Source organism: Oncorhynchus nerka, linkage group LG17, assembly GCF_034236695.1.
Source record: "Oncorhynchus nerka isolate Pitt River linkage group LG17, Oner_Uvic_2.0, whole genome shotgun sequence".
Classification (NCBI taxonomy): domain Eukaryota; kingdom Metazoa; phylum Chordata; class Actinopteri; order Salmoniformes; family Salmonidae; genus Oncorhynchus; species Oncorhynchus nerka.
Window position 1 is genome coordinate 40006632 of NC_088412.1, and position 13960 is coordinate 40020591.

A 13960-nucleotide genomic window follows, 5' to 3' on the forward strand; every position below is an offset into this window, starting at 1 on the left:
TTTCAAACTTCCACTGTTCTAACCATGCTTCCCATAATAATAGTTGATGGCTGTTGTCCATTTAGAGCCGGAGCCCTCAGGCCAAACCCTAGCCCCATCAGGGGCTTCTCTAACTCGCCCCCCACAAATGATAGGAATAGTAGACTACAATGAAGCAGAACCTACCTTATTCCTCGGCGATCCCATGAAAATGTTGGCCGATACCGAAGGAACCTCCAACGCTTCATGAGAAGATGCAGCTGTTATCATTAACTTCTAGTGTAGCAAGTATTTCAAGCTAGAATCCAATACTGGTAACCAGCATCAAGTCATATCATGCTGGCTTGCAAAGTGATGTTTAATTCACAGTGGAATCCAGCCAGGGTGGGGATATCCAACAATTGGAACTTTTCTTCACCCCCAATCTGCATTCAGAAGGACTGCCAGGATTAAAAAGAAGAATGAATGAGACTAACTAAACCATCTAATCTTCAGTAATGAGTGCAAGAAGTCCATCTAACATATTGGATTAGTTTAGAAAAATGTATGTTATTTATCTTTGTGTAAAATAAGATGAATTAATCAAATGCAAAAACAAACAAAACTAAAATGATATTGAAACAAACCATTTTAAAACTCAACTGCAATAGAGCATGCTGGAAAATATGATAATGATGGGCGTGGTCAGGCCAGTTTGACCAACTAAACCAGGTTGGACCTGCATAGAACAGCATGGACCAGCTTGGTCACCACCATACCACTGTCCAAAACACAGTGAATGTTGGTCACCAGTGTCCAAAACACAGTGAAGGCTGGTCACCAGCTTGACCAGCTAGACCACAAAACAAAAATATTTTGAAATTTGGTTGTGCATCAGCAGTTTTTCTCTTGTTATGTTAGTCACTGACAGTCACTCAATTAGCAATGTCAGATAACAGTTTTTTGATTGGTAAGTTAGTCTAGCCAGCTATCTAAACATGTCGAATACCGACCAGGCAAGCAGGACACATGCCCATGGGCCCTGACCTGTAGGGGGCCCCCATTGATTGTATTAGTCATTCTAATTCAGATATCATATTAACATGGCATGAGTCATGGAAAAATGTGTATAATTGCAGGAAATTAGTTATAAAATATTTTCTCTCTGCCCTGTGGCAAAATGTGTAGAATTGCAGAAAATATGTGTTAAAACGGCAACATTTCTCTATGCCCCATGGCAAAATGTGTAGAATTGCCGGAAATGTATTTTAAAACATACATTTTCTATCCGCCATGGGGGCCCTCTTGCTTAGGGCCCCCAAAAAGCTAGGGCCGGCCCTTGCTACTGTTATAATGCATTTAGTTAAGATAGTTATTAAAGTAGTCTATCTGCACAAATCGATTGATCGCACAAATCAGTTGACAAATCACACAAATCATGTGTGGGTATAGCTCTGGGTACGCCACTTTGTTTTGTGGCCCCCACATCAAAGTTGCCCATCGCTGAGTTAGACCAGCTTGACCAGCTAGACCATGCTGGTCAGACCAGCTTGACCAGCCTCTGAACAGCACTGACCAGTTATAGACTTTCATGGACCAGCATAAAACAGCATGGACCAGCTTGAAATGTGTGCTGGTCTATGCTGTTTTTTCTCAGCAGGGATGTTATTTTATACATCGGTGCAAGATGTATAAAATACGTTCAAATACCCTGTGTAAATAAGCTCTATTAGAGTTGCTGTCTCGTGGACAGACTACGTAAACTACGTACCATAGAGCTGTCATGATACCACAAGATGAGTGAGATAATGAGCAGCATTAGTTACAGTAGTTTGGACATGTCTGTAACTTGCAAAGTGGAGCTCTTCTTTCCAGTTCCAAACCTCATTCTATCTCTTCTCTTAACATGTATGGAACCAGAACTTAATCGAGCATCTGACCAAGACTTTAATTCTGGGTTAATAACCAAGATTATATTCAAGTTAACACTGCAACTATGAGAATGCCACAGTGTATTTAGTGATCTTTGTTGACTGGTGTTTTGGCTCACTGCTCGCAATTTACTGCTTGTTTCTACAGCACCAACTTGCGAGTTGGTCATCTCCCGCTCGTACAGTGTATGTGCAGCCAGGACCTATAGAGAGAGTAAGGCCTCTGCTTTCTCTCTGTTTGCCGTACTGGTGTGTGCTTGTGTGTTTGCCATTTCACTGGCTGTGCTTGTTTCAGGAGGCAGGGTTAGGGCTGTATTTGCGAACCCACTGAAGCTCATAGCAAACTGTTAATAAATTATTTTCAAGAAGAGACACACAGAAGCCCAGCTAGCCTGTAGTTTCAAATGGAGGTTGCTAACAAATGTTTTCAACGCTGCAGGAGCTGTGTTGGTGGGAGTGTTGCCGCTCTGTCGTCTCTCCGCAGCCGACTGGCTGGTGCCCTGCAGGGATTCCTCCCTGAAGGGGTCTCCACATTCCCTGGAGAATGGAGTTAGTAGGATGCTTCTGGATGACTTAGTGGATGTTCCTATTCTTCACCCTACAGATCTACAGTAGTACAGGACATTACAAGACTGCTTCCTACCATTCTCCGACAGCTGTTGGGGACTGACGTTGTCGTAGTCCATGTTGGATAAAATGACACACATTAGGAGGGCTAGCTCGGAACTGCTGAAAATGGATTTTGAAGAACTGATTCTAGCTCTGAAAGATTCCAAAAAGCGGCCAATTATTCCAAGCCCGGTAACACCGCTGGGCCACGGCTGTGAAAGATTCAGGAGACTACTGGCATTTACACACCTGGCTAAAATACTACTGTAGATCTGTTGCCATAACTTTTATAGATAACTTTGACACCTTTTGGAAACAGAAGATGCTCTACAGGAATGACTCTATCCTAATAATCTTGCCTCCTGGACCCTGTCCAAGCATTTCAAGGCTGCGTTGAGACAATGACGTATCAGTGACCCAAGCGCTGCTCAGATAATCCCTACCATTGTGTCGCTGAGTTGTTGTAGTGATGCTGCACATGTGCATTGTCCCAGGGGTGTTGGCAGTCATAAGAGAGTAACCTGATTTATGTCCCTCTAACTCCCCTCAATGCCCCTGTCAATCCTACAGCTATGCAGTCCTATGCAGTATTAATGCGCCTATGAACCTGAGATATACTGTTAGCACTGAGGAGGTTTGCCCTAGTAGGAAGTCCACTGTGTGCATTATCAGCTCAAACATATCACCGTCATGGCTACCTCTGATAAGTCTCCCAGTAAAGCAATAAAACAATTAAGAATTCCAGAAAAGTGCTAAAAATAGCCCACATTAAACTGGTCCCCGGCTACCTTCAGACTAGTCTTGTGAGGTTTATGGGCATCCTAGAGCATAACAACCGACAGGTACGTGTGTGTTAAAGACTCACCTTTTCATAGAGAGGTCATATTAGTGTTTGGACACTACAGACAGATTGGCAGATTGGCTGTACCGACGTCAAACGAGTCCCGTAATGCTTGTGGGGGTCGTAGAGCAAAACTGTGAACAACATCATGTTGACTCATGAGAGTCTCATGAGTGTCATCTCTCCATAGACGGGGTTGTTGGCCAAGTAGTTTGGATGCTACATCATTTATTTACTATGCGAATTAGCATTCCGCTACCCATGAATAGCAAAGGATCCTTTACTGGCTCAAACAGCCAACCAATCAGCCTGTTAATCACCCTTAGTAAACGTTTGGGGAACAAATGGTGTTTGACCAGATACAATGCTATTTCACAGTAAACAAATTAACAACAGCATGTTTATAGGGGAGGGGCATTCAATATGTATGGCACTTACACAAATCACTGATGATTGGCTGAGATAAATTGATAATAAAAAGTTTATGGGATCTGTTTTGTTATACTTCAGTGCAGCTTTTGATTATCAATCATAATCCGCAGCTGGAAAAACATATGTGTTATGGCTTTACATCCCCTGCTATATTGTGGATCGAGTGTTACCTGTCTAACAGAACACAGAGGGTGTTCTTTAATGGAAGCCAATCCAACATAATCCAGTCAGTAAGGCATTCCCCAGGGCAGCGTTCTAGGTTTCAGAATATGTGGCAAGAATGAAGTTAGTCCTAAATATTTAAAAAATTAAAGCATTGTATTTGGAACACATCATTCACTAAACGCTAAACCTTGTTGAAACATATTGATGCAACAGTAGCTAAAATGGGGAGAGTCCATAATCTGTCCAAAATAAAGCGCTGCTCTGACTTATTAAGAACACTATCAACAAGGCAGGTCCTACAGGCCCTAGTTTTGTTGCACCTGGATTACTGTCCAGTCGTGTAGTCAGGCACCACGGGAATTAGGAAAATTACAATTGGCCCAGAACAGGGCAGCACGGCTGGCCCTTAAACGTACACAGAGAGCTAACATTAATAATATGTCAATCTCTCCTGGTTCAAAGTAGAGGAGAGATTGTCTTCATCACTACTTGTATTTGTGAGAGGTATTGACATGTTAAATGCACCGAGCTGTCTTTTCAAACTACTAGCACACAGCTCAGACACCCATGCATATCCCACAAGACATGCCACCAGAGATCTCTCACAGTCTCACAGGTCTCTCACAGTCCCCAAGTCCAGAACAGCTGCACCATCGAGCGCATGCTGACTGGTTGCATCACTGCCTCGTATGGCAACTGCTCGGCCTCCGATCGCAAGGCACTACAGAGGGTAGTGCGCATGGCCCAGTACATCACTGGGGCCAAACTTCCTGCTATCCAGGACCTCTATACTTGGCGGTGTCAGTGGAAGGCCATAAAAATTGTCAAAGACTCCAGCCACCCTAATCATAGACTGTTCTCTCTGCTAAAGCATGGCAAGCGGTTCCGGAGCGCCAAGTCTAGGTCCAAGAGGCTTCTAAACAGCTTCTACCCATAACGCATAAGAACATGTAATCAAACATGTAATCAAATGGCTACTCAGACTATTTGCCTTGCCCCTCCCCCTTTACACTGCTGCTACTCTCTGTTATTATAGTCACCTTAAAAACCTCTTAGCTGTCACAACTTCTGCCGAAGTCGGGTCCTCTCCTTGTTCGGGCGGTGCTCGGCGGTCGGCGTCGCCGGTCTTCTAGCCATCATCGATCCACTTTTCATTTTCCATGTGTTTTGTCTTGTTTTTCTTCACACCTGGTTTCAATTCCCTCAATCATTTGTTGTATATGTCTTTGTGTGGGATTGTTTATTGTAAGTGCTTGTGCACGTGTTGTTTGGTGCGCGACGGGTTTTTGTACCCAATTATTCTTGTTATTTTTATGCCGTGGGTTTTGCTATTAAACTGTTCCGGCTATTACCAAGTTTTGCTCTCCTGCGTCTGACTTCCCTGCCACCGATTACATTAGCGCACGGATCCCGCTAGCAGGATCAAATTCGACACATCAGGTGAAATTGCAGAGCGCCAAATTCAAAAAAAGAAATTATAATATTAAACATTCATGGACATCATTCAAAAGCTTAGAATCTTGGTAATCAAACTATGTTGTCAGATTTCAAAAAGGATTTATGGCGAAAGCATAGCATTCGATTATCTGAGGACAGTGTCCCACGTCAACATATTTTTCAAACCAGCACAGGCATCACAAAATCACAAATGGCGATAAAATAAATCACTTATCTTTGAAGATCTTCCTCTGTTTGCAATCCCAAGGGTCCCAGCTATACAATGAATGGTTGTTTTGTTCGATAAAATCCTTCTTTATATCCAATAAAGTCTGTTTAGTTGGCGCCATTGATTTCAGTAATCCACTCGTTCAACATGCATACAAAGGAATCCAAAAAGTTACTGGTAATGTTTGTCCATACAAGTCAAACAATGTTTCTAATTAATCCTCAGGTACTCTAATATCGAAATAAACAATCATATTTAATACAGAGATTAGTATGTTCAATAGGGAAGATAAATAACTAAGAGCGTGCCACAAGAATACTTTCCTAATGAGGGACACCTTGGATACACTACAACTACAAGCCAGAAACCTTGTTTAAAGACTGTTGACATCTAGTGGAAGCCATAGGTACTGCAAAAGAAATCTGGATGGATTTTCCTCTGATATTTGCTTGCCATATCGGTTTTGTTATACTCACAGACATTATTTTAACAGTTTTAGAAACTCCAGAGTGTTTTTATCCAATTCTACCAGTTATATGCATTTTTTGGGGTGGTGTTCAAAAAATAATAATATATACATTTTAAACTGCATTGTTGGTTAGGGCTTGTAAATAAGCGTTTCAGTCTCGTATTTGAAGCATGTGACAAATACAATTTTATTTGAGACTATGGGAGGAGCACAGTACTACATAGAGCCATGACTACATGGAACTCTATTCCACATCAAGTAACTCATGCAAGCAGTAAAATCTGATTTGAAAACAGATAGATATACACCTTATGGAACAGCGGGGACTGTGAAGAGAAACTCACACAGGCACAGACACATGCATTCACACACACACATGATAACATACGCACAACACACACGCGTACACATGGATTTTCTGTTGTAGATATGTGGTAGTAGAGTAGCGGCCTTGGCAGCAGCTAATGGATGTCATAAGGTGAAAGCACCAATTTGTAAGTCGCTCTGGATAAGAGCGTCTGCTAAATGACTTAAATGTAAATGTCTAATGAGAATCCATAATAAAATCAAATACCATGGTTAAACGTCTTGACGGAATAACCTCTCTCCCTTCACTCTTCTTTTCTCCCTTATTTCCTTCCTTTCATCTTTCCTTCCTTTCTATCATCCTTCCTTCCTACCCGCTATTCTTCCTCCCTCTGCACCCCCTTTCTCCCCACCTGCATACAAAGCTCTCCCCCGCCCTCCATTTGGCAAATCTGACCATAAATCTATGCTCCTGATTCCTGCTTACAAGCAAAAACTAAAGCACCAGTGACTTGCTCAATACGGAAGTGGTCAGATGGCGCGAATGCTACACTACAGGACTGTTTTGCTATTACAGACTGGAATATGTTTCGGGATTCATCCAATGGCTTTGAGGAGTACACCACCTCAGTCATCGTCCCCACAGTGACTGTACATACATATCCCAACCAGAAGCCATGGATTACAGGCAACATCCACATTGAGCTAAAACCTAGAGCTGCCACTTTCAAGGAGCAGGAGACTAATCCAGACACTTATAAGAAATCCCGCTATGCCCTCAGACGAACCATTAAGCAAGCAAAGCGTCAATACAGGATTAAGATTGAATCCTTACACACCGGCTCTGATGCTTGTCGGATGTGACAGGGCTTGAAAACTATTACGGACTACAAAGGGAAACCCAGATGCGAGCTGCCCAGTGATGTGAGCCTACAAGACAAGTTAAGTGCCTTTTATGCTCGCTTCAAGGCAAGCAACACTGAAGTGAGAATGCTGTTCATTGACTACAGCTCAGCGTTAAACACCGTAATGCCCATGAAGCTCATCACTAAGCTAAGGACTCTGGGACTAAACACCTCCCTCTGCAACTGGATCATGGACTTCCTGACATGCCACCCCAAGGTGGTAAGAGTAGGCAACAACATATCTGCCACGCTGTTCCTTAACACTGGCGCACCTCAGGGGTGTGTGCTTAGTCCCCTCCTGTACTCCCTGTTCACCCACAACTGCGTGGCCAAACACGACTCCAACACCATCATTAAGTTTGCTGATGACACAACAGTGGTAGGCCTGATCACCGACAACGATGAGACGGCCTATAGGGAGGAGGTCAGAGAACTGGCAGTGTGGTGCCAGGACAACAACCTCTCCCTCAATGTGAGAAAGACAAAGAAGCTGATCGTGGACTACAGGAAAAGGCGGGCCGAACAGGCCCCCATTACCATTGATGTGGCTGTAGTGGAGGGGGTTCGAGAGTTTCAAGTTCCTCGCTGTCCACATCACCAAGGAACTATCATGGTCCAAACATACCAAGACAGTTGTGAAGAGGGCAAGACAACACCTTTCCCCCTCAGGAGACTGAAAAGATTTGGCATGGGTCCCCAGAACCTCAAAAGGTTTTACAGCTGCACCATCAAAAGCATCCTGACCGGTTGCATCACCGCCTAGTATGGCAACTGCTTGGCATCTGACCGTAAGGCTCTAAAGAGGGTAGTGCAAATGGCCCAGTACATCACTGGGGCCAAGCTTTCTGCCATCCAGGTCCTATATAATAGCCGGTGTCAGAGGAAAGCCCATAAAATTGTCAGAGACTCCAGTCACCCCATTTATAGACTGTTTTCTCTGCTACCGCATGGCAAGCGGGACCGGAGCGCCAAGTCTAGGACCAGAGTCTCCTCAACAGCTTCTACACCCAAGCCATAAGACTGCTGAACAATTAGTAAAATCGCCACCGGACAATTTACATTGACCCTCCCCCTCCCTTTTGTACACTGCTGCTACTCGCTGTTTATTATCTATCCATAGTCACTTCACTCCCACCTACATGTTCAAATGACCTCAAATAACCTGTACCCCTGCACACTGAATTGGTACCGGTGTCCCCTGTATATCTGGATAAGAGCGTCTGCTAAATGACTTAAATGTAAATGTAAATAACCTCATTATTGTTATTCTTATTGTGTTACTTTTTTATTATTACTTTTTATTTTAGTCTACTTGGTAAATATTTTCTTAACTCTTCTTGAACAGCACTGTCGGTTAAGGGCTTGTATAAGTAAGCATTTCTCGGTAAAGTCTACACTTGTTGTATTCTGCGCATGTGACAAATGAAGTTTGAAACTCCCTCACGACGCCAGGACAGCGGAGTCAATCACCACCTTCCGGAGACACCTGAAACCCCACCTCTTTAAGGAATACCTAGGATAGGATAAAGTAATCCTTCTCACCCCCCTTAAAAGATTTAGATGCACTATTGTAAAGTGGCTGTTCCACTGGATATCATAAGGTGAATGCACCAATTTGTAAGTCGCTCTGGATAAGAGCGTCTGCTAAATGACTTAAATGTAAATGTAATGTAAATGATTTGATTTCCGCCTCTCTACTCTTCTTTCTTCCCCTCCATCCTTTATTCTCCCTCTTTGTCAGGCTGATTGTGCGAAGCGGAAACAACTCCATGGCTCCGCTGCTCTTTGACTCAGACCTGGACGATGTTCCAGAGCGTGGCATCGTGAGTGAGGGCTTCATACTCTACCTGGAGCTCACAGCCGACTCCTCTTTCATCCCGCTACTGCTAGCTCTGCGCTATGAAGGTGAGACCTTTAAATGCTCCCAGCATCAGTACACAGTTTCTCTTGTCTCTTTCTCACTCTTAATTGTTAATTGACTGTGCAGTACAGTCACTGCTGCTTGCTTTAGTTTAGGGCTGTCCCCGTCAAAATAAAATCTCGGTTGACCGAGAGTCGTCTTGTTCTTAAGACCAATCGATTGATCGAAACTTTTAAACATATTTTTCAATATGTGCTTGAATAAAACCAACTACATATGCACTGAGCTTGTCTGATGGTTTAAGCATACTGTTTGATTAAATAATTAAGACACACAAATGACTCAAAGGTCAGACTGTGTTAAAAACATGACAGCAAGTGCCTGTGTGACTGGCGCACATTGTCTCGCTCTCATCGCATGCATATAAACAATAGGACCTGACCTATAGCTTATCATAATCACATCAATACATTTGTTATAACAAACTCCAAACACAGTAAGGTTGACAGCAAAATAGATGAGAAAGACCTGAAAAACGCGAAACGGGCGAATGTTTACTGGTTGCTCAGGAGGTAAAGGGGAAGTCAGATCTGTGGAAGACATTTGACTTAGCTGTGGAAACTACTGGAGATCAAGATAAAGGAGGGTATAAGAGTAAGCGTTGTATGAGTATTATGTGTGCCAAACAGCTGCTGTTAAATTACAATATTATAATTTTTTCTGACCATTTGGAACTGTGTAAACAACACTAAATAAATAACTGTACCAGAGTCTGTTCAAACACAAAATAAATCATACAAAGCCTTTATTACAGCAGACAAAAAATTGTTGCATGCATTCTTGAATTGCAGTTTATTTGTTGTGTCGGCAAATTATTCGAAGCTCCCTTTGTTATTTCATTATAAAACTAAAATGCTTAATTGCATTTCAAAGCATAAATGTCTCGCATAGTGTGATGGCATGAACAAATTAATGATTGATTCAGTAGCCTTTATATTGAAATGTTGGCCTAAGTAGTTACGGTATTAAGACTAAACAGGACGCCCTCTAATGCCTACAGTTCAATGGTTGTTATACCAGATCTACTAATGATAACGACATTACTTATTATTATAATGATGATCATAATAATAATGGTAATAATAACCATAAAAAGGAGATCAAGAAAAATGAGTGTATAGGAGCAAGAGCTGTGTGCATATTATGTGTGACAAACAGATGCTGTTAGATTACAATATGATTTTTCTGCCTGTTTGGAACAGTGTAAACAACCCTAAAAAATTAAGTAATGCCAGTCTGTTCTAACGAAAAAACAATTGTGAAGCCTTTATTAAAGCATAGCAAAGATTTTAAAACAGCCAAATCTGCTTTATCCGACATTGTGCCATTGCATGAGACTTGGTGCTCACGGAATCACTAGGCTATTAAACAAGCACCTGGACTACTGTTCAGTCGTGTGGTCAGGTACGACAAAGAGAGACTTGAGAAAATAGCAATTGGCTCAGAACAGGGCAGCAAGGCTGGCCCTTAAAAGTACACAGAGAGCTAACATGAATGACATGCATGTCAATCTCTCATGGCTCAAAGTGGAAGAGAGAATGACTTCCTCATTGCTTTTAAGAGGTGTTGACATGCTGAAGGTACAGAGCTGTCTGTTTAAAATACTAGCACACAGCTCGGACACCCATGCATACCCCACAAGACATGCCACCAGCGGTCTCTTCACAGTCCCCAAGTCCAGAACAGACTATGGGAGGCGCACAGTACTACATAGAGCCATGACTACATGGAACTCTATTCCACAGCAAACAGATTTAAAATGCAGGTAAAAATACACCTTATGCAACAGTTGGGACTGTGAAGTAACACAAACATAGGCACACACACAATAACATATGCACTATGCCCACATATGTACAGATGGATTTTGCATTGTAGATATGTAGTAGTGGAGTATGGGCCTGAGGGCACACACTTATTGTGTTGCGAATTCTGTAATGAATGTATTTAAAATGTTGTAACTGCCTTAATTTTGCCGGACCCCAGGAAGAGTAGCTGCTGCCTTGGCAGTGTCACATTGTATAATGATTGGAGGCAGGTGCAGGAATGCGTAATAGGTGAATTTATTTTCTCCACTCAAACAAACGAGCGAGGTGTTAACCTCTAAATAATACACGGGACGAGACCTGTAAAACAAGTGCAAAATGGAAGCCGATATAATAGCACAGGTACTCACACGACCAACGAACACGGTAACAACAAAACCGACAAGGACAATGGGGAACAGAGGGCACATACTGTATATTGTCACGTTGTTCGTAATATTGGTCGGACCAAGGCGCAGCGTACGTAGAGTTCCACATATTTTAATGAATAAAGTGAAACTAAAGCAAATACTAAAGAATAAACGAAACGTGACGACAATTCAGTGCTAACAGGCAACTAAACATAAACAAGATCCCATAAAGCACAAAAGGGGAAATGGCTGCCTCAATATGATCCCCAATCAGAGACAACGATAAACAGCTGCCTCTGATTTGGAATCATACCAGGCCAACATAGATATATAATTACCTAGATGACCCACCCTAGTCACACCCCAACCTAACCAACATAGAGAATAACAGGCTATCTATGGTCAGGGCGTGACATATATACACATACTAATCAGGGGGAATGGGAACCAGGTGTAGATAATGAGACAAGACAGTCCGGGGTTGAATCCAGTTCAGTGACGTAGACCTCCGGAGCTGGTGAACGGAATGAGCAGCACCACCGGGAGGATTTGTGACAGGAGCAGATAATGGGGATCCATAATAATTACAAATACAAACCCTATTCGCATTGGACTAGTATTACTAGAGAACGTTGGTTATGTAATTGTTAACCCAGAATGTCCGTTATTCCAGAGGACGATTCGGACAGGAATAGTTTTCGTCCAAACTTCCCCCTGTAGTTCTTTCTTTCTTCAAGTAAATTGACAGTTATGACAGAAGCCAGGAGGGTTTTTTTTGTAGGCGTGAAGATATTTCAACAAGTCCAGGCAATAACAGGGTTACACTGATAACTCGAAGCTTGGTTCCCATTTTTCTAAACCATACAAATCCACATTTGGTATAGTATCGCCATAATATTTGAGTTGAGGAAGTGTGATCATAATCATAGAATATTTTAGCGATCCGCAGTAGACGTCCTAAATGCCCCCGGCCTTCAGATGTGAGATAAATAGTGCACTTGTTCTTGAGATACGTTTTAAGGCTATGAAATGCGAAAGTGAACTTATCATTTCCAAACATTTAGGTCAGTTGTATGCTCCTTTACGATCTATTAACAGCAAGGGTTAAATTAAATAGGCATAATATTTTTCACAGACGCAATTTGGCAATATTCAATCCATACGCACAAAACATATGAACAAATGCATTAATTGAAAGTTGATGCATGTAGGCCCTTCACACAGTGCATTCGGAAACTATTCAGACTCCTTTTATTTTTCCTTATTTTAAAATGGATACAATATTTTTTTTCCTCATCACTCTACACACAATACCCCAAAGGACAAAGCAAAAACAGGTTTTTAGACATTTTTGCTGATTTATATTTTTAAAAACTAAATAGCTTATTTACATACGTTTTCAGACCCTTTACTATGAGGCTTGAATTTGACATCACATGCTTCCTGTTTCCATTGATCATCCTTGAGATGTTTCTACAGCTTGATTGGAATCGACCTGAAGTAAATTCAATTGATTGGACATGATTTGGAAAGGCACACACCTGTCTATATAAGGTCTCACAGTTAACAGTGCGTGTCAGAGCAAAAACCAAGCCATGAGTCCGAAGGAATTGTCCGTAGAGCTCTGAGACAGGATTGTGTCGAGGCACTTATCTGGGGAAGGGTACCAAAACATTTCTGCAGCATTGAAGTTCCCCAAGAACACAGTGGCCTCCATCATTATTAAATGGAAGAAGTTTGGAACCACCAAGACTTTTCCTAGAGCTGGCCACCCAGCCAAACTGAGCAATCAGGGAGAAGGGCCTTGGTCAGGGAGGTAACCAAGAACCGATGGTCACTCTGACAGAGCTCCAGAGTTCCTCTGTGGAGATGGGAGAACCTTCCATCTCTGCAGCACTCGACCAATCAAGCATTTATTGTAGAGTGATCAGACAGAAGGCACTCCTCAGTAAAAGGCCGCTTGGTGTTTGCCAAATGGCACCTAAAGGACTCTCAGACTATGCGAAACAAGCTTAAACTTTTTGGCCTGAAACCTGGCACCATCCCTGCGGTGAATCATGGTGGTGGCAGCATCATGCTGTTTTATTGTTTTTCAGCGGCAGGGACTGGGAGACAAGGCAGGGTTGAGGCAAAGATGAGCAGAGCAAAGTACAGAGAGATCCTTGATGAAAACCTGCTCCAGAGTGCTCAGGGCCTCAGACTAGTGCAAAGGTTTTACCTTCCAAGAGGACAACAACCCCAATCCCACAGCCAAGACAAGGCAGGAGTGGCTTCGGGACAAGTCTCTGAATGTCCTTGAGAGAGCCCGGACTTGAACCCAATCGAACATCTCTGGAGAGAAAATAGCTGTGTAGCGACGCTCCCCATCCACCCTGACAGAGCTGTGGGTATTGTGTGTAGATTGATGAGGGGGGATCAAATGTTTTAATTAATTTTAGAATAAAGCTGTAACATAACAAAATGTGGAAAAAGTCAAGAGGTCTGAATACTTCTTGATGGTAATACTAGGCTATGCGCAGCACTTCATTCATTTATTGAATCAGTCATTGTTTTCTTGCTCAAACCGTGAACAACACCTGTC

At 42.5% G+C, this 13960-nt stretch overlaps 1 protein-coding gene across 1 annotated transcript in view; it reads left to right on the plus strand.

Moving 5' to 3' along the window:
• Positions 1-13960, plus strand: part of LOC115145215 (seizure protein 6 homolog) — a 62892-nt gene that overhangs the window by 38703 nt on the left and 10229 nt on the right. The window contains exon 9 of the mRNA XM_029686597.2: positions 9024-9187. Coding sequence (XP_029542457.2) covers positions 9024-9187 — 164 coding nt within the window. The remainder of the gene's footprint in view (positions 1-9023; positions 9188-13960) is intronic.